The 26,588-nt window shown below is 46.0% G+C and overlaps 1 protein-coding gene across 3 annotated transcripts in view; it reads right to left on the bottom strand.

Annotated features, from left to right (window-relative positions):
• PLS3 (plastin 3) overlaps nt 1-26,588 on the bottom strand; it is a 61,518-nt gene that overhangs the window by 21,571 nt on the left and 13,359 nt on the right. The window contains exons 1-5 of one of the 3 annotated variants that reach the window (XM_063141614.1): nt 18,236-18,443; nt 10,212-10,311; nt 3,724-3,812; nt 1,543-1,706; nt 226-355 (exon numbers count right to left, since the gene is read on the bottom strand). In XM_063141614.1, coding sequence (XP_062997684.1) covers nt 226-355; nt 1,543-1,706; nt 3,724-3,796 — 367 coding nt within the window. In that variant the 5' untranslated portion in view covers nt 3,797-3,812; nt 10,212-10,311; nt 18,236-18,443. Of the gene's footprint in view, nt 1-225; nt 356-1,542; nt 1,707-3,723; nt 3,813-10,211; nt 10,312-17,978; nt 18,058-18,235; nt 18,444-26,588 lie in introns of those variants that run through there. The other 2 variants (XM_063141616.1, XM_063141615.1) reach the window with 2 other exon arrangements.

Here is a 26,588-nt window from a genome sequence, read left to right as displayed (position 1 = left end):
TCGAGGCAGAGAAGACCCACTGTGAACACCCCTAATTGTGCTCATGAACAACCCATGATTTGTTAACCATGGTTTGTTGATTGTGCTCTGTGTGTCTTCTTGGCCATACCATCGGCATGCCAAGTTTAAGCCTCAAGGGCACACAGAAACGCAATTCCCGATGGCTTCCAGCTCAGGAATGCATTGAAGGTTAGCCACAAGGCAAGTTGAATGTCAAAAGAATACCTGAGTAGGAATGCTGTGTGCCTTCGCTGGAGAGCTCAGATGTCCCACCGATAGCACAAATCCCTTCTTTTCGGTTGATGGCTTTTCTGAATGTTTTAGCAATGTCGCTGCTTTTCACCTCTTGAAAGATCTACAAGTATAACACACACACAGCCATTTAAAGCCACCTGCTCTCGACAAAGAGGTAAACCTACACCTGAGCTGTATCATGTCAGATGGCAAGTGAGCTTGAACGCTCCTCCATCTCCAGGTACAAAACTCGTTTGAACTCGTTTGCTTGAACGCTCCTCCATCCCCAGGTACAAACCTGTCCACAGGCAGGGAACTGGGATCTTTCTAGATGGCAGAAAGATTTCTATGTGGAAGAAATATTTTAGCATGGAGGAGCATTCAGCCCTCCAAGCCCCTGCCTGCAATCTCATGTGCTACAAACCTAGACAAAGGTTCAACTGAACTACCAGCTCTAGAAGTGGGACTTGAACAAATTGTTGTGTGGAGTATGCCTGCTCAGGGTTCCAGCCAGGCATTTCCTTTTCCAGAATACTCCATTCCATTCCGCCCCTCCCCCTACTCACTCTACTTGAGCAGGCTCAGTCCTCATTGGACAGTTTTGGGGTCTCCCCCCACACTTTAGAATTTCCCTCCTCTTTTGTTTGTACTTCTGCAAACCTCAGCTTTTCTTAAGTCTGCTAGTACCTTCCTCTTGTTTGTGCATGGTGCAGTTTAGGCGACATAAACGATGTCACAAATCAGTGGAGGCTGGTGGTTCCGGTGTCAGTGGGTTGGTGAATCCACTCTGGGTTTCAGTCAGATGTACCTTGGATAGTTTCTTTAGCATTCTGGTTCTGACTGACACCCAGAGCGGATTCATTGCCACGCTGACAATGCAACCGCCAGCGTCCACTGGCACGGATCAACAAAATCTTAGAAACAGAGGAAATGATAAACCATGAACAGGCTTTTGTGCTTGTCTTCACAGATTCCCAAATATAAGACAGAAGGATCTAGCACGCTAAATAGAGATTAGGATTCACAAGAGTTTCTTTGGTTGAGCTGAAGGGATTGAAGGAGCCTTGTGGGATTCTTGGTTTCAGACAGCAAAGGTTTTGGCAGGCGGCATCAGTTGATGCAGTCATGAGTCTGCTTGAGAAACAGACGCCCAGAAGTTCAAAATCTTAAAAAGCAAATTGAAATTCTGAAATATCGCCAGGTTTAGGCACAGCAGCTGGCCACCCTGCAACGGAAGCAGATGCTGAGGTTGTAAGATTAAGGGAATGACACAGAGGACTAGCAGCAGGGAATTTCTAATATGCTTACGTAAACAAATTCGTCAAAGCTGATCTTCCCATCTTTATTCTTGTCTCCGTCTATCATGAGTTTCTGAATGATCTCCCTCACTTTGTAGCCCGGAAGGGGAAGGTTGGCTTCCTTAAAAAGTTCGTGCAACTCATAATCGCAGATAAATCCATTGCTGTTGAGGTCTTTCATGTAGAAGGCACAAACAGGAGGGAAAAGGCAAGGTAAATTGAGATCCAGTTGGAACATGGCCTCACAACTAGCAATATCCTAGTAAAAACCTCACCTGCCACCCTCTATGGGCTGGTAAACAGTTCTTTTCACACATGCCAAATCCCAACAGTCACTGAGTCACAAGCCCAGTGCCGTCTGTCTGTCTTGTCTGTCTGTCTGTCTGCTCAGATAATATGTACATCCTTTTTTGGCTACAAGGCCAAGCTCACCCACTAGAGGGCGGCACCAAACAAGCTTGCTACGCACCACACCAGAGAGGGTTTCTCGGATCTGGAGCCACTGAGCCAACTCCTGCTTCAGGTCTTCCTTTCCTTAAAGGGCAAGATGGACTTGAGCATCCAACGTCTCCTCCCACCTCTTCCCCAATGGAGAGCCCATATTTTGGACTTCAAGACCCCACCCCCCTGCAGCTGGCCACAGCTCAGTAGCAGAGCACATCTCTCCCACACTAGAGGCCTTCAAGAAGCAGCTAGACAACCATCTGTCAGGGACGCTTTAAGGTGGATTCCTGCAATGAGCAGGGGGTTGGACTTCATAGAATCATAGAATAGCAGAGTTGGAAGGGGCCTACAAGGCCACCGAGTCCAACCCCCTGCTCAATGCAGGAATCCACCCTAAAGCATACCTGACAGATGGTTGTCCAGACTTGATGGCTTTGTAGGCCCCTTCCAACCCTACTATTCTATGATCTTTGCATGCAAAGGACCCAGGCTCAACCCATGGCAGCATCTCCAGGTAAGGCTGGAAAAGCTCCTGCCTGAAAGCCTGGAGAGCCACCGCTGCCAGTGAGTGTTGGCAGTATTGGGCTAGTTGGACCAAGGGTCTGACTGAGTGTTGGCAGTATTGGGCTAGTTGGACCAAGGGTCTGACTGAATGTAAGGCACTTCCTATGAACTCTTAAGATTTGACGGGACAGCCCAATTTCTCCTGTCAGTTCAGCATGGGATGGTATAGGGTAGAGTGAGCTATGAGTCAGGAATCTTTGTTCAAAAGCCATCACAGCCCTGGACTCTCCAGAGGTGGCTTTAAAGCCCAGAACCCCATTAGCCATGCTTTGCCCTATGTTATTAGTGCCATGCGAGAGTATTCACTCCAGCATTTCATGCAAATTAAAAATTGGTGATGAGGTAGGGAAAGATTTCAAGTGTTCTCTCTCTCTCTCTCTCTCTTTTAGCCACAAATGACTATCATAAGATTATTTAGGCAGATGTACTGCTAAAAAGGCCACGGGGGCTAGTAAATTCTGTAGACGTATTTGCAAGGCTGCCTTACAAGGGTTACAAGAGCTATACATGAAATGCTTTTGAGCACTGGAGAAGGGGAACATTTATCAGCTCAGCAAGAGACACAGAATCAAGGAGACCAGCAATTATTTCTTATAAAGAACTTTTTGGATCTCTGGGATGTATTGTTGGCCCTTTACCCATCCAGAGTTTCGGACTGACGGCAGCTTAGCTTAGAATTCAGAGGGACGTGATGCCATCTAGGACAATTCTACTCACTAAATCAGCCTTTCCCTCCAGATGTTTTGGGCTACAGCCCCCAGGATTCTTTACCATGCACCATGCTGGCTGGGAATGATGGGAGTTGCAGTCCAAAACATCTGGAGAGAGCTAGATTGGGGAAGGATGGCAGGCACCATGGTATCACTAAACAGATGGGGCTGACCTTCTGTCCCAGCTCCGTCCCCAAAAGCAGGCAGAACTTTTTGTGATTTGAGGACACAAGCCCCAGCTCAGGTTATTGGAATTATTATTGGGGGGGGGGGGAGGAGCCTTATCTGTCTTCTTCAGCCCAAATCAGAATTGAAATGCTTTGTGTAAATGCAACCAGAGAAGAGCAAATCAGAACATGCAAAAATGTTGCAGATGCAAATCAATGCTCTTAGTGTGTATCCGGGAAGAGCTCCAGGTCTCGATAACCCCAAATGCATCATTCATGACGCTGCGAGTCACAGGAACCACTTACCGACTTTGGCAAAAGCTTCTCTGAGTTCCTCTAGTTCATCTTTGGAGATTTGGGTAACGTTGGCCATTTTCATGCATTAAACTAAGCACCTGCGAAAGTGGGAGAGAGAAGAACAGGCCATTAATGAATCGGGAACACGAACTCTGGAACAGAAAAGCCGCATTGATTAGCAGACTGCAGTGCAACAAACAGAAAGTGGTTTTCTACGGCGGGCCGCTTTGCGCTGTATCTTCACATCTAAATTCCTCCAGCCGCAAGGGAGGCGGAGCCTCCTCGCGATAAATAATCCATGAACGCTGCTCATATTTAGCCACGTCTGTATTTATTTCCTTCTGAGAACAGCGCCAACTGCAATTGCTCTTCAGGATGCATTGCCACAGTACTGCAGACAGCAAAGGCAGCCCCAACAACAGAATCCTCAGGCTATTTGGGGAAGTGACCCCAGCCCAGCGGCAGAGCGGAAAGCTTGCCTACGGAAGGTCCCAGGTTCAATCCCAGGCAACTCTAGCCAAAAGGACCAGGTAGCAAGTGACGGAAAGGTCCTTCTTTGCCCAAGAACGTTGCTGCCAGTCAGTGTCAACAATACTGGGCTAAATCACGTGAGGTACTGGTTCCTCTCTATTCGGCCCTGGGCTTCACAATTCAAGAAGGACGCAGACAAGCTGGAGCGTGTTCAGAGGAGGGCAACCAGGATGATCAGGGTTCTGGAAACAAAGCCCTATGAAGAGAGACTGAAAGAACTGGGCATGTTGAGCCTGGAGAAGAGAAGATTGAGGGGAGACATGATAGCACTCTTCAAATATTTAAAAGGTTGTCACACAGAGGAGAGCCAGGATCTCTTCTCCATCCTCCCAGAGTGCAGGACACGGAATAACGGGCTCAAGTTAAAGGAAGCCAGATTCCGGCTGGACATCAGGAAAAACTTCCTGACTGTTAGAGCAGTATGACAATGGAACCAGTTACCTAGGGAGGTTGTGGGCTCTCCCACACTAGAGGCATTCAAGAGGCAGCTGGACAACCATCTGTCAAGTATGCTGTAGGGTGGATTCCTGCATTGAGCAAGGGGTTGGACTCGATGGCCTTGTAGGCCTCTTCCAACTCTGCTATTCTATGATTCTATGATTCTATGAAATGCACCAAGGGTCTGACCTGGTGTGAGACAGTTTCCTTTGTTCTTATTCCCTTGGCAGCCTGTCACTGCTGCTGTCTGCTGCCTGGCTTATGGTCAGAATTTTTAGAGCGTTTTGGACTCATGATACTTTTCACTTGCTGTTGCTTCCCTTCTTTCCCTCCTTCCTTCTCCACCCCGCTCTCTCTTTTATGTTTGCTGTGCTGTATTTGGTTGGGGGAGGGAGGCACCCGATGCATCCGCTTCATTAAAGCTAAGTAGGGTTGGGTCAGGTCAGTGCCTGGATGCAAGACTGCACAGGTGCTTCTTGTGAGCTCCCTGGATTTCCACCACCAAAGAAAGCTGCGACAGAATTACATGAATAAAAACATCTGGAGAGCATGGGTACAGTTGTTAGTTTGATTTGTGTATTAAGTAGGGTGACCCTATGAAAAGGAGGACCGGGCGCCTGTATCTTTAACAGTTGCAGAGAAAAGGGAATTTCAGCAGGTGTTGTTTGTATGTATGGAGAACCTGGTGAAATCCCCTCTTCGTCACAACAGTTAAAGCTACAGGAGACCTGCTGTCTTTTGTATCTGGTCACTCTACAAAGGAGGGCAGGGCTCTTGCAGCTTTAACTGCTGTAATGAAGAGGGGATTCGACCAGGTGCTGCACGCATACAAATGACACCTGCTGAAATTCCCTTTTCTCTGCAATTGTTAAAGATACAGGAGCCCTGTCCTCTTTTTCATAGGGTCACCCTAGTATTAAGCAATATATGTCTCCAGCTTTCAGTAATTAAACTAAAAAAAATTGGGCCTGGTGATTGGAAAGGCAGGTTGGCAACGTCCTAGAACGTCTCTCCAGGTTCTGAGTTTTTCAAACAACAACTCCCCCTTAGGGAGGGGCTGCAGCTCAGTGACAGCGCACAGGCTTTTTATGCAGAGGGTCCCAGGTTCAATACTCAGCACCTCCAGGCAGGGCTGGAAAGGCCGCAGTCTAAAATCCTGGGGAGCTGCCAGTCCTCATTGACAATGCTGAGCTAGATCGACCAAGGGCCAGACTCAGTCTAAGGCAACTGAAAGCTCTGGCGTGGGCTGGTCCATGAAGTCACGAAGAGTCGGAAACGACTGAACGAATAAACAACAACAAACAATTCCACAGCCAAACTTTCTAGGTATCTGTAAACCCCAATGATTTGTTTATTTTTCACATTTCTACTCCACCCATCCTTCCAGGGAACTCAGGATAGCACTCCTGGATGATCTCTCTCTCTCTCTCTCTCTCTCTCTCACTCTCTCTCTCTCTCTCTCTCTCTCTCTCTCTCACACACACACACACACACACACACACCCCTTTCATCCTCACACCACTGTAGAATCGGATAGCAGAGTTGGAAGGGGCCTACAAGGCCATCAAGTCCAACCCCCTGCTCAATGCAGGAATCCACCTTCAAGCATACCTGACAGATGGTTGCCAGCTTCCTCTTGAATGCCTCTAGTGTGGGAGAGCCCACCACCTCCCTAGGTAACTGGTAACTGGTTCCATTGTCGTACTGCTCTAACAGTCAGGAAGTTTTTCCTGATGTCCAGCCAGAATCTGGCTTCCTGTAACTTGAGGTAGGTTAGTCCACTTAAGAAACACACCGAGGCCTGGGTGCATTTCGGAAATACTGTACAGCTTGCCTACCTCAACACAACACAGACATCTGTGCTACGAGGTCCTTCCAGGTTGCAGCAGAAGAGCCGACAAGCAGAGAGAAGGGAGCAGGACAGGTGCTCAGCCATGTGCTCTCATCCTTGTGGCTAAATTGTGGCAACTCCAAGTAGGGAAGAGACAGAAGCAAGACCCTACAGTGTCATAAAGATTCAGGATGAAAGTTGTCCTGCACACGGGATAGCTGGATGGCCGGATAGCTGGATGCAGTGTGGAAGAGTGATTAGACATGGCCACGTGGCTGTGGAGGATTGGAGATGTACTCCAACACATCTGGAGCTTGGAGCTTGGGTGTGGCTGGATTAGTAATTTAGCCCAGGACTAGGGAGACTGGTGTTCGAAGTCCTTACTTAGCTGCGAACCTTGCCAGGTGACCTGGGGCCTGTTCCCATCACTCAGCCGGACCTACCTCACAGGGTTGTTGTGAGGAGACAATATGGGAGAGTGGAGAGAACTCCATGTACTCTGCCCCAACCTCCATGGACAAAGGGCAGGATAAAAATGTGATAACACAGAGGATTATGTGTCCAAAGGGAGGATGGAAAGGATTGCCGTGGGAACTCTGAAGAGAGGAGAGCGAGCCACGAAATGGCTCAAAATTTTAAGTTTGACTGAGAGGCAAAAAGTGGCTCCCTGCCAGGAATCTTTGTTTGAACAGGCATGAAAGAGCCACCCCCCAGCCTCTGTTTGCAGAGCGATGCAACAGGCTCCGTTTGCTGTTCCGAACTGTTTTAGAGTTAGTAGCAAAGAATATATTTGGAGTGCGTTTGTCTGGGATTGCAAACATCACATTTGGTATTGTTATTCTATGTGTGTAAGAATCCATTTCAAAACTGAGGAGGAGCGGGGGAGAGCAGAGGGAGAAAGACACAAAGCATGAAATGAATAAGTACACACAACACTTCCACTGTTCCTCCCCAGATTTGTAAAAAACCCACACCAAACCTATATTATATATGGACCGATGGTTCGATTGGAGACCACCTGGAGAAGAGCCTTCAGCATGGTGGCCCCCTTTCTGGGGAATTCTCTGCCCCTGGAGGTCAGGCAGGTGCCAACGCTGTGTTGTTTCCGGTGCCTCCTGGAAACAGTCTTATTCCAGGAAGCATCCCTTGATTAAAAGTCACAGTTTTTATCGGCATTCTATGTTTTTAGTATAATCATGGTATTTGATTTTTGTATCTTTTACTGTTTTAATTTCTATGTTCACCACTCCAGAATCTGTTTCAGGTATGTAGCAGGATCCAAATTTTGTAAATAAATATATGGGGAATCTTATGAGCCAGATTTTGCTTCCCACCCAGAGTCTGGCTGCTATCATTAGGTGTCAAGAAGGAATTCCACATCCTGCTCCAGATTAGACTAGCAGATAGACAGTGTGGGTAAATGGGGAGGGAATGGCTCCCTTCCCTATAGGATGCAGCTTGGCTCATTTCCTTGGGTGATCTATATCAATGTCAATGCAGCAAGCAACTTGCCCAATTTGTACCCAGCACATTTGGGTTGTGGGCTCTCCCACACTGGAGGCATTCAAGAGGCAGCTGGACAACCATCTGTCAGGGATGCTTTAGGGTGGATTCCTGCATTGAGCAGGGGGTTGGACTAGATGGCCTTGTAGGCCCCTTCCAACTCTGCTATTCTATGATTCTATGTGACAGGGGACCCTGCCATGAGGAATGCTGATTTCTGTACAGCGCACCAGAGAGTGCACAGAGGTCCCCTGAACAGAGCAAGGCCAGCCGGCCCATCGCTATAATTCTAGAAAAGCAAAGGTAGGGTGACTGTATGGAAAGGAGGAGAGGGCTCCTGTATCTTTAACAGTTGTACTGAAAGGGGAATGTCAGGAGGTGTCATTTGTATGCATGCATCACCTGGTGAAATCCCCTCTTCATCACTTGATCAGATCAAGTTTATTACGGCAAACAGCCAGCATGTCAGAACAAATTAACAATAAAATATAGTTAACAACAAGAACAAAATTGAGTTAAAATTGAGAGATTAAAAGTCAAAATATGCAAGCACCAACAGGAGAAACATAAGAAATCCATCTGTAGGACGTTTAACAACGATAATTTATAACCTCTCTGCGACAGTTTATGGCTGCTGTGCAAAATCTAGCCACTTTAGCTGTGACCTGAAAGTTCAGGTCTGACAAGAAATACTCTAGATAGAATTCACCCGGCCTACGTGGCATTTTTTGCATGAGTGGGGTTATAAGGGAGGATCTGAGGTCTTGATCAAAGTTACAGTGAAGTAGGATGTGCCCCACTGTCTCTGCTTCTCCCATCTCACACAGGCAAATCCGCTTGCTATAAGAGATCTTTTTGAATGTACCTACCAACAGTTAAAGCTGCAGGAGCCCTGCCCCTCTTTTGTATCTGGTCACTCTATGGTAGCTCCTGCGGCTTTAACTGTTGTGATGAAGAGGGGATTTCACGAGGTGCTGCAGGCATACAAAGGACACCTGGTGAAATTTCTCTTTCAATACAACTGTTAAAGATGCAGGAGCCCTGTCCTCCTTTCCATACGGTCACCCTAAGCAAAGGGCAAAGATCTTTTGCAAACTGGGTGCAAACTTCCAGCAATGATCAGACTGGACAGCTGCTCCTGGGTGCGCTCTCTCTCTCTCTCTCTCTCTCGACGAGGAGGTCGGAAGGTGACGATCTTGTGATTTTATGATCGCGAGATCGTCGCCCTCATCTACACGCGCCGCACGATGTCCAGGAAGGAAAAGGACACTGTGCCCGCCATTCTGTTTGTTTCTGAAAGGGAGACGGAGCGCATGAGTGCTCATGCACAAAACTGTACGTTTTCTGTTTTTGTTTTTTTTTTAAAAAAATTCTGCACTCACCCCAACCCACCCCCGATGGGCACAGAGCTCCCCGCGGTTACTCATCAGGAGCGGGGACAAACCACGATGCCCGCCCACACATTCTGTGGTCCCGAGACTGCAGAAAAAGCGGGCTAGAAGTGTAGGGCGAGATCCCGGGGAAAGGGAGGTCTCATCCCTCCCTGCTCCGGGATCCCCTGTGCATCATGTGGACACACAGGGACGATCCTGGGGCGATCCCCGGGATATCGCCCTAGCTATGCCCTAAGGCCCTTTCTACACCTAAAGATTATCTCAGGAAAATGGAGGGATCATCCCTGCCTGCTCCCGGGATGATCCCAGGAAAAAAGGCAGGTGTAGAAACAGCCCGGGTGACTTTGGCTAGTCAATGACCTGGTTCGCACGATCCCTAATTAGCCACAGTGGCTTGCAGCGCTCATGAGTGACAGGCTACCAACCCTGGACCCCACTACCATGGCTTGTTGGGGTGGTTAACAAAACAGCCCGCAACCCTACAACAAGCCATGGTTTCTGGACGGTTTGTTAAGCTCCCCATCAAGACACCCTCGCCAGATTTAGACAACACAAAGAGTCGCGCCCAGTGAGGGTTATTATGCGAATTAGCCAGCAAACAACCAGCACGTGCAGGATGGTTAACAAGGCACTGTGAACCACTGTCTCTCTAAGCCCAACCTACCTCACAGGGTTGTTGTGTGATAATAAAATGAGAGGGGAGGGGAAAGAGAAGAACCACGTCCTGCATCTTCAGCTCTAGAGGAAAGGCGGGATATAAATGCAAGAAATTCACCACGCGTCTTTGAAGCTCTCCTTACCTATATGTTTTTTGTAAAAGGGAAGGTCACCCTCTGAGCCAACAATGCATAGAAGCAGAGCTGGTGACAAATGGAGATCACAGATGTGGTGTTTCAGGGCCTGGCGGAGACAGAGACGGGGGGGGGGGGGAGAGAAAGAGAGATGCATGAGTTAATAATGCCTTGTCGAGTCTATTAAGCACAAAGGGAGGGTGAGGTCAGCCCCTAGTTTTGGAAGTCAAGCGTGCTAATAAAACTACTCCTGCTGTTTCTTTAAGGAGGAGGGAGGCTTTGGGGGGGGGGAGTGGATCCAGAACGCAGGGCAAGAACAGTACTGGCTTCTGTGGCTGTGGGCTGAAAGAAGCTTGGTTTCACCTGCTAAATGGCTTCAGCTGAGGTGCGACGTGAAGAAGCATCGTTCAGCTCTAGATGGCGCAGAATGACATTTATGGGTCACAGACCCATTTTCAGTAGCCACCTGGAGAGTCTAGCAGCTGGCTGCAAACCATGCAGAAGAGACCTGTGCTCACCGTCCAAGCCCTCCCACCCCCCACCCTGGGGTATGAGCTAAATAGCTCCCAGGAGTTGCTGCTATAGCTGCCCCTGCCCCTGCCAAAAGCCCACACGTTGTTGTTGTTGTTGTTGTTTTTACTGTACAGGACAAAAGTTTAGAACAACAAAATAAAATACAAGTGGCATATTTGGTTTTTGTGCGAGTTTTAAAACCACCACCACCACCGCTAATTGGGAGTCAGTTAAACAACATCATCTAAAACAATAGCAACAGATAAAATAAATAAAACATCAGGTAGGTGATGAAAGCAGATCCAATTGCCCCTGAAAAAAATGTGCACCCCAATTCATTTGCGACGGTTAATAATCTGGAGAAATCAAGCAATTATGGGGGATGGGGGAGAGAGAAACGGTTGGGCGGAGGGATGGACATGAATAGGACCACCTTCTTTTCCCAAACATCCTGCACAACACAGGTAGAACACAGAGTGCCTTCGTTTTCCTACATGGAAATTTTCTCTGTTTAAGCGAAACATAATGGGAGGGAATATTTGGTTTCAAGGACCTTGAGAGGTGCGGCGAGAGGAGATAGTGCTTACAGACGAACCATCCCTGTTTTTGTGCAGAGACCCTCCGAAGCCTGAAGGATTGCTCGTTTCCCTGTTTACCAAATTCCTTCCATGCCAAAGGCACTGTTTGTTGCTGAAAGATTATTCTAAACTGCTGGTCTGGTGAGTGGCTCACTCGTTTGCTTTCAAAAGAAAACACAGGAGCAAATGAAAAAGAATTCAAGGACCCTACAGCCTATTAAACGGTTGCACTGCTACTTAAGGGGACTCACACATGGTTGGTCTTGTAAAACAGACATCAAGCTTCACTTCCATGGCTGGGATTTTTCTTGAGTCTTATTCATTCTACCATACTGTGGAAAGTATTCCCAATGTGCTCCGGCATTGCCTGCATCCCTCCATCCTTTCTCACCTCCTGTATTATTTTACACATGCACACAGCTTTCTTTTATCTTTGTACTTCCTTTTTTTTGGGGGTGGGGGTGGATTCACAGTTCTGCTTTCCGCTGTTGTCAACCACGTCCCTTTGGATAAGCAGGCAAACTTTGCTCCACGCACACCCGTTTGAATAAGTATGTAAATTTCTTCCCAGTTTCCAACACCCTAATGATATACAGAATCAGAAGTGAAGTCTCAAGGTTGTGTGTACATTCTCAAGAAATGCCAGCCTATACTTTGAAATCACAGGTAATCATGTTAGTTTATAAGCAAAAATCCAACAGCAACAGACAGGTATTACCTAGAAACATAGGAAGGTGAAAGCCCAGGAAAAAAGCAGAAAGATTCACGGGGGTGGGGGAACATGTTTTTTCCCCAAGGACCTTTTCCCCACCCCAATTTTTTTTAAAAAAAATTGAACCACTTCTGAACAGATTACAATTTTTTTTCTTTTAGAATTTAAGACAAAGTATTTATATACTGTTACCCAGCTGCCTGAGGCTGATGGGAGCTGTAGTCCAAAATATCTGGAGGGCACGTTGGTCTTAAAGCAACAAAGTGACTTCAGAACTGTAAAGATCTCTCTCTAAAAAAAGTATAGCTTATTCTTCCAGTTTTCCAAAAACACTTGTCTTTTTCCCCCGGCTTCAAAATGTCTAGTACAACAGGTAGTGCTCAGGCAGAGAACATTCTTTCCACTTACCTGCTTTCTGATCCTTTTAACTATCTGCACATAAAGCATGTGCTCTACAATTCCTCCCCAGAAATACCATATTTCGTTTCTTTGCATAAGGATCCTCTCATGGGAACATTTACTCTGAGCTGCCCAGAATATTATTTGTAGCCACAGCAAGATTTTTTTTAATCCGTTATCTCTGGTTTAATAGGGAACTACAGAATGCAAGTCCTAATGGGGTAGCATAGCCTGCAATACTCTGGTTGTAAAAAAAACACATGCCATTGAGGATTGTATGAACTCAGGACTGAGTTTCGGTTAAGCTTAGCAGAACCCACCCAGAAGAATACGAACAACTGTTGACAGACTAATACATCCCCAGCGCCTCAATTGACAAAGTTGCTATTTGTTCTAATCAAGGGAGAGCTATTCACAAACCAGTTAAGCATTCGCTTTTACTTGCTCAATGCAATCAGATGCCACGGCAGAAAGCAAACCACAAGGTCAGGGAACGCCCAGTGAAGAAGATAATCCCATGGGAGCAGCCAACCCCAATGAGATCATGCTGAGTAAGGCCGGTTTACCAGCCACACCAAAGTGAGCAGAACGCAGGGTAAGAACAGCACTGGCTTCTCTGGCTGTGGACTGAAAGAAGCTTGGTTTCACCTGCTAAATGGCTTCAGCTTCCAAAATTTCAGTTTCTGTACATAAAACATTTAAGGCACAATCCTATGCATGTTAGGACAGAAGAAAAAAAAAGCTGAGAGCTGTAGGCCTTTTTTCTATCCAACCATGCACAAGATTGTACCTTTAGAGAGTAAAAAAAAACCCTACAATTTGGAGTTCATGGTTAAGAGACCTCACCCTTGCAACTCTGTGGCAGATGTATTTTTTCTTGTTACAATAATTTTACAGTAGACGTCTGAGTGAGCTGCAAACTTGCACATGGGGAACTGTTACTATGAAAGAATGTAACATATATGCTCATTCTCCCACCAACCCTGTGCAGGACATTTGCGCTCGATGCCAACGCAGGAACCTGTGTGTTTCCTCCCAAAGCAAGAGGCAGATCAGGGTCACAGCCAGCTGCTGTGTTTCCAGAAATGGAGATCAGACACTGCTTCACTATCGCGTTTTTCTCAGCCAGCTATGGGAAGCTGTAGTCCAACCCACGTGGAGAGTCCCAGGTTGTGGGAGGCTGCTTTAGGGCCCTGTCCAAGCGGCAAATGCAGCCACATCAGCCCCACGTGATTTATCTTGGCAGAGTCCAGGTTCAGAAAGGTTAAGCGCTCATATTTTCAAATGGTTTAACAACAAGGACAAATTAAACAAAGGGGGGGGAAAACAAGTCAGTGAAGTCGGCACGGGGAACAGTTCTGGGCCAGGCTGTCATTGCTTCTACAAGCTCCTTTAAGCTATGAAAAGTAAACTTTTTCACATTCCTGAACCCGAAAAGCAGGTCGTGTTCCCCCCTTTTTTTCTTTTCATTTAAAACTAGCTCCTTTTACTGGAACTGCTGCTTTACACATTACCTCCTCCAGAGGAAAAGAACAACTCTTCAAAAACATTTTTTTCCCCCAGCAAGGTCATGTCTGCTTTCCAAGAGTCAGGCAGAGGCACGTTTAGACCAGAAAGGTTAGAAGCGGGATGGCACAAATATCACAGATGACAAACAATGCATTTTAGGAGGGGAGTAAAAGTATTCCCAAACTGCCAGCACAGACATTCTTAACATGAAAAAGAAACACACCCACTCTACCAAGCAATCATTCCCGTAACTGCATCCTTGCTATATTCCAGAACAACCTGATGATCTCCAAAAGAGCTGGACTACAAACCCCATAATCCCCAGCCAGCATGGGCAATTCTCCAGATGGGGAAGGCTGGCCCTGGAGAAAATGGAGGAAAACTCTTCTAAAAATCAGCACAGAGGGAGGAGGGTTCATTTAAATATCTATCTATATCTTGAACCGGCAGAGCAGGTAAGCAAAACCTGGACTAAACATGCAGCAAAATGAGGTGGTAGAATGAAATGCACTACTTCAGAGTGCAGGAAAGTGATGTGTCCCTGTCCCCGCATATGAAAACTCCCTGCAAGTAAAAAGCCAGCACAGAAGAGATAAAAAATAGCGTAGCCTGTTCTGCTAGCTTTTTACTTACAGGGACTTTATCTATTAGGAAGCGTCCCACCCCCAAATTATTTCCATCTTCAGCATGATACCACAGGGCTTTTATTTTATCACCCTTATGCTGCATAATATCATATGCTGATATTTAAAATCTGTGCTAACCTTGGCTACCAGCATCCAGCTGGAATGGTGTATAACATTAGCCTCCAGGCGACCAGATCTGCAGGTTTTGTAAATAATTTGTCTGCCATATTATTAACAAGGTCAGTTTAATCATAGAATCATAGAATAGTAGAGTTGGAAGGGGCCTATAAGGCCATCAAGTCCAACCCCGTGCTCCATGCAGGAATCCACCCTAAAGCATCCCTGACAGATGGTTGTCCAGCTGCCTCTTGAATGCCTCTAGGGTGGGAGAGCCCACAACCTCCCTAGGTAACTGGTTCCATATATTATCTTAGCAAGAATTGCCTCGTTAGCTGTGCTATTTCTTTGGGAATTTGTTAAAATCACAGACATCTCAACAGGGACACACACAAAATATTTTTAATGAGATTTCCCCCCACCCCATACTGAAAGCTTCGATTCCATATCATTTGCTTGCTCTGAAGTCAAAGGAGATTTCCAAACAGCCTGCATGGACCAGATTACAGGTCAGGTCAGATTTGCCCTGGGAAGAGAAGACTCATGGCTCAGGTTTCAAACTTTTTCAGAACAAAGTTGACAAAAACAAAGGCAACAGCTTGAAGGCATGCAGTGCCTCTGCTCCCTGTCCTAGGGTAGACGGAAAGTAGATTGGGATCTACTGATAGATCGCCAAGGATTTCTGTTTCCAAATTGTTTAACAATGGGAAAGGACCCCTCTCCCACAATTTATGCTTCTTAAGAAAGCTTGGTGGGGAAACCTGGAATAGATCTAAAGGACTGTGAACTCAGTTCTGGTATTAAAACCAATACCTGGGCAGAGATGAACACAAAGATGTCCTGTCCTCTTTTCCCTCTTTCTGTGCTGCTATTTTACACGTGGCTCTAGCTGGTGGTGCTAATCTACTGCAGAAAAAACATAACAACATAAGAAGAGCCCTGATGCTGGATCCGACCAAGGGTCCATCTAGTCCAGCACCCTGTTCACGCAGTGGCCAACCAGCTGTTGACCAGGAACCCACAAGCAGGATATGCGTGCAAGGGCACCCTCCCACCCATGTTCCCACCAACTGGTGTACATAGGCTTACTGCCTCTGATTCTGGAGGTGGTACATAGCCATCACGTCTAGTAGCCATTGATAGCCTTCTCTTCCAGGAATTTATCCAAAGCCATCCAAATTGGTGGCCGTCAGTACAGTACTCTACATGTAGGCCTTAGCCAGACCTACTGATTAGCCCGTGACGGAGGAGAGAAGATGTTTATCGTGAGATCCCTCCTCTGTTTACATGCAGAAGGAGAGGCATCACGCCCACCATTTTTTAAACTTAAAGGGGCAGCAGCGCACAAACACTCGTGCGCAAACGGTGAGTGATTTTTAAAATTTAAATTACTTTCCCTGCTCCCCCCACCCTACCCCCGATGGGCGCAGCTCCAGGCTCCTCATGAGGAATCGCGCAGAGCCGGGTCAACCCACGGCATCCAGCCACATGTTCCGCGGTCTCGGGCTGAGCCCGGGACCGCGGAAAAGCCGGGGCCAAAGGGGAGAGCGAGATCCCGGGGCAAGGGAGGGATCATCCCTCCCTGATCCTGGGATCCCCTGTGTGTCGTGTGGACGCATAGGGCCGATCCCGGAGATCACCCCGGGATAAAGCCCCGTCTAGCTACGGCCTTAGACTGTCATTGTTGTTGGAAACTTCAAAAGCACACTCAAAAGAGTCCTGTGGTGCCTGAAAGACTAAAACGTTTATTCTGGCATAAACTTTCACAGACACTGTGGACAGATGCACGAAGTGTTAACCTCAAATTGGCAGGTTTATCTACACACACATGCTGGGATGGGAGTGTTTGGGGAAAGTAAAGTGTGTTTTCAGGGGGGCCTGAAATGCAAAAAATAAAATAAAAAATACAGATAGTGCTGATTACCTTAATGGTCGCCGTTCACAAATCATTGTTGGGTGGTAACACAGACACATCATTGCAATAGTGAGCCTGTTAACCTTTCTCGTTATTCAAGCCACAGGAAATAATGTTGAATCTCCAGATGAATTGTAGTTCAGCAATTTTCTTTTGTCCTCATAAACTTAAAGTCTGACCACCCCGCCCTATCTCAGACAGAGTAGTTGCAGCCTCCCTCCGATACACAAGTATGACACACATATATTTAAATGATGCTGGTTCGTTTGAAGAGTTCAACTCTGCCAGGTTCTGATTCTCAGCCTCCGAGAACCTCTGTTTTACGATAAACTGTTTTCGTTCTTTGAGTATTTATTCCATTTCCAAGTATTTATCCCATTTCTAACCTCCAGCTGCCCGGCCTAAATTGTGTAAGCTAGAAATCAGAGATTTCTACTTTGGGGTCTCTGATCAAAAACACAGAAAAGATCCTTTTCGACCGCGCAACGATATACAGGCTGCAGTTCTGTGTGCATCTATGGGATTCAAGCAGTTTCACTTCCTGGGCAGGATTGCAATCCCAGCCCCTGGACAGATTCACCATGAAGTGTTGGGAGGGCTGGAGAGTGTCCCAAAACTCCCAAGAGGCAGAGGCAAGAGTTGCAGGAGAAATTCCAGCCCCTGGAATTTTGCTCTGCTCCTCTCCCTCTCCTCCCATTCCCACTCTTTAACGAAAGATCCTGCGTCTACTCTTTGCATTTGTTTCACAGTCTGCATCGCGTTGCAAACTCCAGAACTAAAACCACAAAACTGTTTTCAACACTGCAACTTACTTCATTCCTGCTTCAAAACAGCAGCATGAGCCTGTCTAGGAGAAAACGGCACATACCAGCCATTAACCAAGTTACAGCTTCATATCATGCCAGCAAGAAAGATTTACTTAGCAAGCTGTGCAAAGACGCCTCCTCTTGCACACACACCAATCCTATCCCTCGCATTTCCAGACGCTCCCCCAAAGTATCTAGACTCCTTCAGAACTCGTCTACTTGACAGGATCAACTCCAAGGGTCTAAAGGAGGAAGGATGCTCAGAGGAGTCCTGGAGAACCTGAAAGCTTGCTCGTTATTTTGCTATGTTTTGCTTGGACCTAATACATTTTCTCTCCAGTTGTTTTAGAGTACAGCTCCCACCATCTCTGACCACTGGCGATACTTTGGGGTGAGTGAGTAGTTGTTGGGATTTGTAGTCCAGAACAGCTGAAGGGCACAAGGTGGGGGAAAGGTGCCCCAGAAAGATGACTTGGGAGTGGGGCGCACCAAACCCAGTTGCCTGCTAGAACTACGGAGCTATTAGTCCGATGCATCACCATGAGCCATCCTAAAGCAGCGAGAGACAAAGACCCTGATCAAAGGCAGAGCAGAAACCTACTTGGATTTTTCACGGTAACTACTCCCTTAAGGTTCGCTTCCATTAAATCCACAGCCCCTGCATGCTGCTCTCCGACCGACTGCCTCCCATGCTGGCAGAAAAACTAAGAGGCCGGGGGTGGGGTTGGAGGTGGGGAAGTTAAATATAAAGGAGGAGAGGAAATAAGCCGAGTCTCAGAGTTCACTTCACCGCACTGCAGCAAAAACTGAGCCAAACTTGGAGCTTTGGCTCCCTCAAGAATTTTTAGCCTTCCTTACCTTGCCCTGTCCAGATTTCAGAGGACAGCTGACCAATCCCCTTCCTTTCCTAGCCCCCGGCACAAGGTAGAACTTTCTCCCACACCCAGAAAGTTAAATCTGGAAGTCCAGCATTCCTCTTCCAATTGCAGTTCTAAGCAAGCAAGTCACAACACTTCCTGCCCGCAAATGAGAGCGTGCAGAGAAGGCTGAGCCATTTAAAGCGTCCGTCCCCCCATCCGTCCAGAAACTTGCATTACACAGCAAAACTCCAACCAAAAAAAACCCAAACGGCACCTCCTTTCCTCGCCTGCCCTGAGCCTGATGCAGACAGAACGCAGCCCAGCCGGGTGGGGCGTCTGCCTCACTGGCATTTGATTTGTGAATTAAACGGGCGCTTTCAATGGCAAGAAGAGGGCAAGCTAGGATTTTTACAACCTCCGTACACATCAGTCCGGGGAAAACGCACCAGCTTAACTCAGCTGCATCGTCTTGTGTACATTCTTTCTAAGGAATGCAATAGATAAGAGAGTTCTATTTCATGCAGCCAAATTTACTTTATCCACAAGAGAAAGGAAGGCAAGCTTCTTTGTCCTGTCTATACTAACAGCATGTGGTTTAAATAACTGAAGAACTCACATTGTTTAAAACTTAGCTGTGACTGGTGAAAGATTAGGCGGCCAAAACATTTTCTTGTTGCATATTTTCTTGCGAGGGAAGAAAAGGCTCTTCATCAGCCAGGAAAGTGAGTCACCTCCTAACTAGTATTCCTTAGCCATGACCTAGAAATTTAGCTTTTAGCAGCTAGTTTTCCAAGAGGTAGACATTTCCCAAGGTTTCTTTGGAGAAGGGGTGTGTGAGAGTTAAACAGAAATGCGTGGATCCAAAGAACTGCATAGATTACAGCAGCCTTCTGCCATCCTGGTCCCAGAAAGGTGGCACAGAAATACAATAAATAAGTAATATATTGTGCATTTTTTCTTGCACACAGTAACATCGACATGACATATGCTATGCTATATTTAAAAAAAATAGCCTGGAGGAACGCAAAGATTTGTCTTGCTTATGTCTATAAGTGAAGAGACACACCTTGTCTGTACTCCAGGTAAGTGAAGAGAGAGACTTGAAGGGCCATACTGGTCTTCTCCTACAACAGTGAGCAAGACTCGTTTCATGGCCATCTAATGGACACAGGTAAGTCCACAAATAGGCATTACTCTGCTTTGATGCTTTGACACTGACATCCCACACCTTCCGCCCTGCTTGCCCTAAGATATATTTTCAAAATGGTCCAGGATACATAAGTTGTTGATAAATTAATTATTCCAGGGGTGGGCAGATATTAGGCTTGGAGGATTCACTTTGGCCTAATCTAAACCAAGTGGGATATAGTACTATGAAAGCAGTATGAAAGCAGTATGTGGTCTGTGGCCATGGCTAGACCAGGCCTATATCCCGGGATTGTCCTGGGATCATCCCTGTACATCCAAATGACACACAGGGGATCCCAGGAGCAGGCAGGGACAACCCCGTCCATTTGCCTGGGATAATCCTTAGGTCTATCTAAGGCCTGTGTCAATGGACCCCAACAGTTGTCAGTGCACTTCAATACCACTATAAAGCAGTAGTGTGGCTCCTGCCTCTTATATACCACTTTCATAGTGCAATAGATTAGGCCATGATTTTATTTTCCCTAGAACCCCAAGATACATCAACTGGTGCGAAAGAAGAGCCCAGGAATTTGTTTTGAATATCAGAACTGAACACAGCTCACAGTCCTTCCACTCATGGTCTGGTTACCCAAAGCTTTCTTTATTTCAGCAGCACAATTTAGGGTACAAAGGAGGGAGTTCTTTTTGTTGTTGCTATTGTTAGACATTTGGGAATCAGAAATCCTTGCCAATCTACTACAAAGCACCCAGAGAACTACTAGTAGATCCCAACCTACCAACTGCCTATTTACCCCTGCATTATTTCATATCGTCACATAAATGCAAATGTACACTCCAAAGAAGCTTTCCCTCTACCAAGCAGCCCCACAATTCACAACAACAGTAGCCAAAACAGCCACCAAATGGAAGGGTTTGCTTTTCAAACTCTGCAGCAAGCGGAGGAGAAACTCTTTTGCAAGTTCAGCCATCTCTGAATTGCATTCCCTTCTGTTCTTCACAAACGAGCCATCTATAACCGGGCTTATCTACAGTGTAGGCACACCACATGACTTTCCAGACATTACAGTACCCCCCATGAGATTATGCACCCTGCCCTGTGGGTGTTGTCTCCCGTTGCTAAAAAATATCTCTGGGGACACAGACAACTTTCACCTCCCTTGGCCAAATCGCACATGGTTCAGGAGGCCCATGCTCCCCCCTACCCTAAGGCAACTCTGACGGAGCTTCGATTTTGATCAGAGGAACAGCATTGTGGGAGGAGGTGTCTAACCCTTCGCCCCTTGTGGCTATCATACTTTAAAGAAAGCCCTCCAGCAGCTATTAGAACTGTAGCAGAAAAAAAAGGATGAGTACCTATAGCACACATTTACTTTTTCAGCTGCAGGTCATGGGGGTTTATTTAGATCAGGAAAACAGCATGCAGGAGGATTAAACACTTCCTGCTCCCTAAGGCAGAATTAAAAGTTTGCTCCTTTTTTTAAGTCAAGCCATTGAATCCTAGGTCTTCTGCACCATATCTGGGTTGGCCATGAAAGAGAAACTGGTCTTTTTTGCCCCAAACTTTCAAAAAATTCAGATAATCCAAGACTGTGAACTTTGGGTTACTGGAAGAGTAACACTCTGCTTGTAAACTAAGGCCTTAGCTAGACCTAAAGTTTATCCCGGGATCGTCCCGGGGTCATCCCTGTTCATGTAAATGACACACAGGATATCCCGGGAACAGGCAGGGACAATCCCGGGACAATCCCGGGATAAACCTTAGGTCTAGCTAAGGCAGCCTTCCTCAACCTGGGGCGCTCCAGATGTGTTGGACTGCATCTCCCAGAATGCCCCAGCCAGAGCTGGTTGGGGCATTCTGGGAGTTGTAGTCCAACACATCTGGAGCGCCCCAGGTTGAGGAAGGCTGAGCTAAGGCCTTAAGAAAAGTTTATATGATAAAATGGAAAAAACAAATAAGAAAAGAAACGAAACCAAAAACAGCACTGCTGGTCCATGAAGGAAAACAAAAACCACAGTTGGGCAATACCTTTATTAGGACAAATTGAAATGCCACAAAAGATTGGAAGCTTTTGAATACTTTGGCAGGCTTCATGGCACAAAAAGCAGAAGATGAGGCTAGAAGCAGCAAAATCCCCAAATCTGGCCAAATGTCGCAGCTGTGAAGGCTGCAGTTTAGAACCTAGTCTCACAGTGGAGATTTGCAGCCTGAATGATAAAATAGAACTACACGAAAAACTTAATCAAGTCCTATTTTGAAGGAATCCTCACTTTAACATTGCAGGTTAATCTCCAGTGCCTGTTTGGCTGTTTCTGCATAAAAATAATAATAACTCACATTTCTTGGCAGGCGAGCATTGGCAGGTAGCTAGCACATGGGAGTTAAGATTCTGGGATGCTGAGATCAAGGATTCCACACTGACAGATCAGTAGCAGTCTGGCTTTGAGCCCTGAAGGCCCCCAAAGGCCGAGAATAGAAAGATCAAAATGTACTATGAAATGTAGTTAAAAATGAAAGTTTGGATGTGCATCAGCCTTTGGAAATGGCAGGTGAAACCTTCAGAGGCAACCTATAGACACAATGCCAAGAGACAATGACTCACAGGAAGCGACGTCAGCATTCCCATGAAGACGTCAGCTTCCACTTCCCATGTGATTTTTTCCAGCCACTCCCTGGACAGTGAGAAGTGGCAGAAGTGGTTTCACTGACACACCCAATCCACTTTCTGGAGCATGCATGGGAAAGATTGGTTTTTCTGGTTGAGCAAAGAATCATTCATGTATTCTCTGTACTCTCACGACCTCTGCTTCTTTCCACAACATACTCTCTTGAGCTTTTGGAACAGTACAATTCAGGATTCCTCAATATCAGGGGTCACCGGAAAATAGGAAGGTGCCTTATACGGTGTCAGAGTATTAGCTCATCTATCCCAGTATTGTCAACACTAACTGGCAGCAGCAATTCTCCCGGGTTCAAGCAGGATTCTTTCCTGGGGATAGAACCTGGGACCTTCTGCATGCAGAAGTGGTTCAAGCATACACCCGTTTTAAGTTTAGGAAGATTGCTCCCTCTTATCCCAAGGGATGCTTTCCCTTTTTCTTCTGACGACACAGAGGTGAGACACATGCAGAAACGCTGTCCAGCAAACCTGCAGCGGATGTCTATTTGGCTTCCATTATTGAGAGTTTTCTCATCCTTAGCTCTTCTCCGCACACTTACCCGGAGTTCTGAGATGTAGTAAAGCCAATGACTCAGTTCTAAATTTAAAACATGCCTCCTGCTTTGTTCAGCTTGTCAGCATCAGGAAATGAATGGGTAGAAGGAGCTTATTACAGGCTCCAAGAGAGACATTTGTCTGCATTGTGCTCAGATTATGCCTTTAGCCTACAATTCTGTATTTCTCTATGTTGGTAAAAAGGAATCAAAACCCCAAAGAGAAGGGGGAAAAACACTTCTACCAGTATATCCAGGCTTTTCAAATGTGGCAGGAATTCTCTTCCTTTGCTTCAGTGATGGCTGGTGCACATATTCATAACAGAATGACAATTGAGAAAAAGGATGTTCACACAACTGGAATTTTTTGCATACGGAGCATTGCAGAGGCTGCCCTCCTCCAACAAGACATTATCTTCCCGGCCATTTATGTGCTGAAAGCTTCTCCTTAAAAGAAGTCCACTAGAGCAACAAGCTACAAAAAACCAGGGGATCAATCGCACCCAAAGTGTGCTCAGTTTTGGAGACTCCTTCAGGAAGTTTTTACAAATGGCAATCGCTGACTCCACATCAACTGGGATAATTCTATTAAGAGCATTTGGGCAGCAGGTAGTCTTCCCACAGGTATAGACTGGGGGGCGTGGTGGTAATCAAGATAAACAAAAGGAAGGCTGTGTATGAGGATCGTCCCATGTCCAATTCCTGGCATCACCAATGATGTGAAGGACCATCTCCTCCCATATACACCTGCCCTGACCCCAAGATCATCCTCAGTGGTCCTTCTCTGGGAGCCCCCACCATAGCAAGAGAAGTGAGTGGCTACTAAGAAGAGGGTCTTTTCTGTTGTGGCACCCAGGTTGTGGAATAAGCATACATGAGAGGCTTGTCTGCATTGTGCTTTTTACAGCACCAGGTGAAGAAGACCTTCTTATTTCCCCAGACATTTTAGTCTTTTGGTTTCTGTGGTTTTAAATCTATTATTGTATTTTAAACCTTTGCATTGCTGCTAGGATTTATTTTGTTTTTTCAAGCACCCTTTGCTTTTTAAAGTCATCACTACCTACCAAGTAAAACAAAAAGGCATTCCTATAGCGTGAAGACATCCACTAATGTTTCTCCCCCTCTTGTCTTTGGACACACATCACAAGATTACATTGCAACATCCTTGGCAATTATGTCACCAACTATGCTCTGAGCAGGACACCAGAAGTGATTAGAAGAGGGGGCGCAGGACTTTAATTCTGGCTGGGATTAACCAAAAACCTGTTGGCTTTGTGCCTACCCCTCCCTGCAAAACACCAAAGTGGCAAATACCTACATGCAGAGTCACAGACTTCCCATCTCAAGAAGAATTTGGAGGAGAATGACTGGGTGGCACAAAAGCCATATTAAATTGCTAAGCAGAAAGTTAACGACTGTAATCATCTGAAAAAGACAAGATACCCACCAGGGACAATGGCTGTGTCTTCAGATGAGTCAGGACAGTTGCCACAGGAAGCAGAATTACGCAATACATGGAGCGAGAGTTGGGAAATGCTGCATCACCAACTGTATGTTTCCATAACAGGCCATATAGAAGGTGGATTCCATGCTCTCATTCAAGTGTTTATCTTTGTAAAGGCGGACAAGAGACTCCTACCTGCCTGAACAGGTACCTGCCACTTATTTGCAGAAGTGTGCCTGTCTCTCTACAAAATGGGATCTCGAGAACACGTGAAGCAGGGGGAATGAAATAGAAGTTAACTCCTTCAAAGTGCGTTGGTATAGTAATAACCTTTTGAGCATGGCTAGCCTGCTAGACTAACATTAGAGGTAGAAACTCACTTTGCAGACTACTTCCTTCCTTTGCTATGCAGTTGCAACCTTTTAGGGCATTGCCAGCAGACATTTATTCATTTTCCTCCTCTTAATATGACAAAGGATGTCTGTATCTCACACTCAAAATATGAGCACTCAAAACAATTCCCCCACATTTCAAGCTCATTTTGTTTTTGTTTTATTAAAATGTTTTTGAACAGTAAGGATTTCCTCTCTTCAGCACATCCAACTGCACTTGTAAAAAAAAAATCTTTTAAGAGTGAAATTGATTAAGCACGTCAGTTTCACCAAAGCCCTAGTTCTCATGAACATCAGATGAGGTGGTAAACCTGTATCTGGTCTGGACTGTACCACTTCAGATTGCGGTTGGGTACTCTCCTGATAAAATGCTCTTCTGGGGGGGGGGGGGAAATCCCTTCTACGAAACAAAAAGATTGCCTATAAGATGGATTCTAGCTTAGTTTTCTCCTGACAAGTAACTAATTTAGTAAGTCTAGAAATTTCCTTTTCTGTATTTCATCAAGCAAGCCTTCACCTATAGTCTGAAGTAGTACAATCCAGACAGGATTACCACCCCAACTGTGATCTCTGAGAAACAAAACGAACAAGCGTTTTATTTGTTTGTTCATTACTTTTTCTTCCTAGGCCCCCAAGGCAATGTACACAATCCTCCCCCCTCTCCCTTTTATCCTCACAGTAACCCTGTGAGGTAGGTCAGGCTGAGAGCTTCATGAACTCAGGTCTCCCCAGTCCCAGTCCAACACTCTAACCACTACTCAACTGACTCTTTAACCCCTACAACCAGGGTTTCACTGCCAGACATTGTACTTTCCAGAATAGTTCCACGATTCGTTTATGGCAACAACAGTTGTAACAATGCTGACTTGACTTCTTTGGGGGTGGACAGAGGATAAACAGAGCAAGTGTGCATGAGCTTCCAAACACTTGGGCATGGAATTTGCTCACAGAATTTCTCCCTCCTTAAGTGTAAGTCAGCTTTACACACTCCAGATCTGATGGACTGCAACTCTGATGATCCTGAACCGGCATGGCTGTTGATGAATAAAGAAAGTTGCAGTCTGTCACATCTGGGGCAGGGGGAATATTCAGTCTAGCCTACTCTAATATCTGAAATCTCTCCTATCCCTACCAGGAAAGCATGTATAAAATTATCCATCACCACTTTTTAAAGCAACAGTGTGCTTTGAATCTGTTTCCCACATCCCCATTAATTTATCAGAAGGAAAGCAAAGGAAGGGGAAGAATTCCAAGAAATCACTCAGATAGGTCGAGCAACAGGACCTCAAAAGCACATGACAGGGATGGAGTCTCCAAGAGGCAACAGCAAACAAATAGCCAGGCTGAGCAGTGCAAATTGCTGCACCATTACTGGATTCTCCAGGCTTTTCCAAAACAAAAATGAAATACTTCAGTGGCTGACCATTGGCCATGATGGCTGGGGCTGATGGGAGTTGAAGTCCAAAATATCTGGAGGACATGAGGTTGGGGAGGGCTACCTTAACGCCTAGCATGCCAGCTTCTGAGTCACATCCTAGTTGGCCACTGCTAGAAACACAAGACTGGACCTTTGGTCTGATTCAGTAAGATGCTTGTTACTTTTTAAAATCTTTCTGCATGCTGGTGACAAAGTCCTTACATCCTACTTATCTATTCAGGAATCACATTACTGGTGCTTACACACTTCCCATTTATTCAGACCCTCTTCCAAAACAGGGGTGGGGGTGGGTAAGGAAGCAGGACAAGACAAATCAGAGAACAAGCAGAAAAGAATTACCTGGATAATCCCATTAGGAATGCAAAACAGCTAATGTTTAACTTGCCTCCTTGGAATTACCTTAGCCCAGACGTTCCTGATGTCCTTCTGGGGCTTTTAAATCCACACTGTTCAAAATCCTCTGCAGATATGGGAACACGGCGTAAACGGCTACTTACTTTACAGGAAAGGATGCTATTTTTTGCAATAACCCAATCTGGGTGTGCCTCACCCAGTGAGGCCAAAATAACCATTATGTTCCAAAAAGACCGATGTCTGGCGACCTTTATTTATAGATCCACATCTTCTGTTATTTAGCGAAAGTGACCTCACTTCTTTGGGGTTTTTAAAATACAATAACATCTGCAAGAAGAACTGACAAGGAGGAAAATCCATTCA

Source organism: Elgaria multicarinata, chromosome 15 (assembly GCF_023053635.1).
Source record: "Elgaria multicarinata webbii isolate HBS135686 ecotype San Diego chromosome 15, rElgMul1.1.pri, whole genome shotgun sequence".
Classification (NCBI taxonomy): domain Eukaryota; kingdom Metazoa; phylum Chordata; class Lepidosauria; order Squamata; family Anguidae; genus Elgaria; species Elgaria multicarinata.
This window is presented reverse-complemented; position numbering and strand designations above follow the sequence as displayed.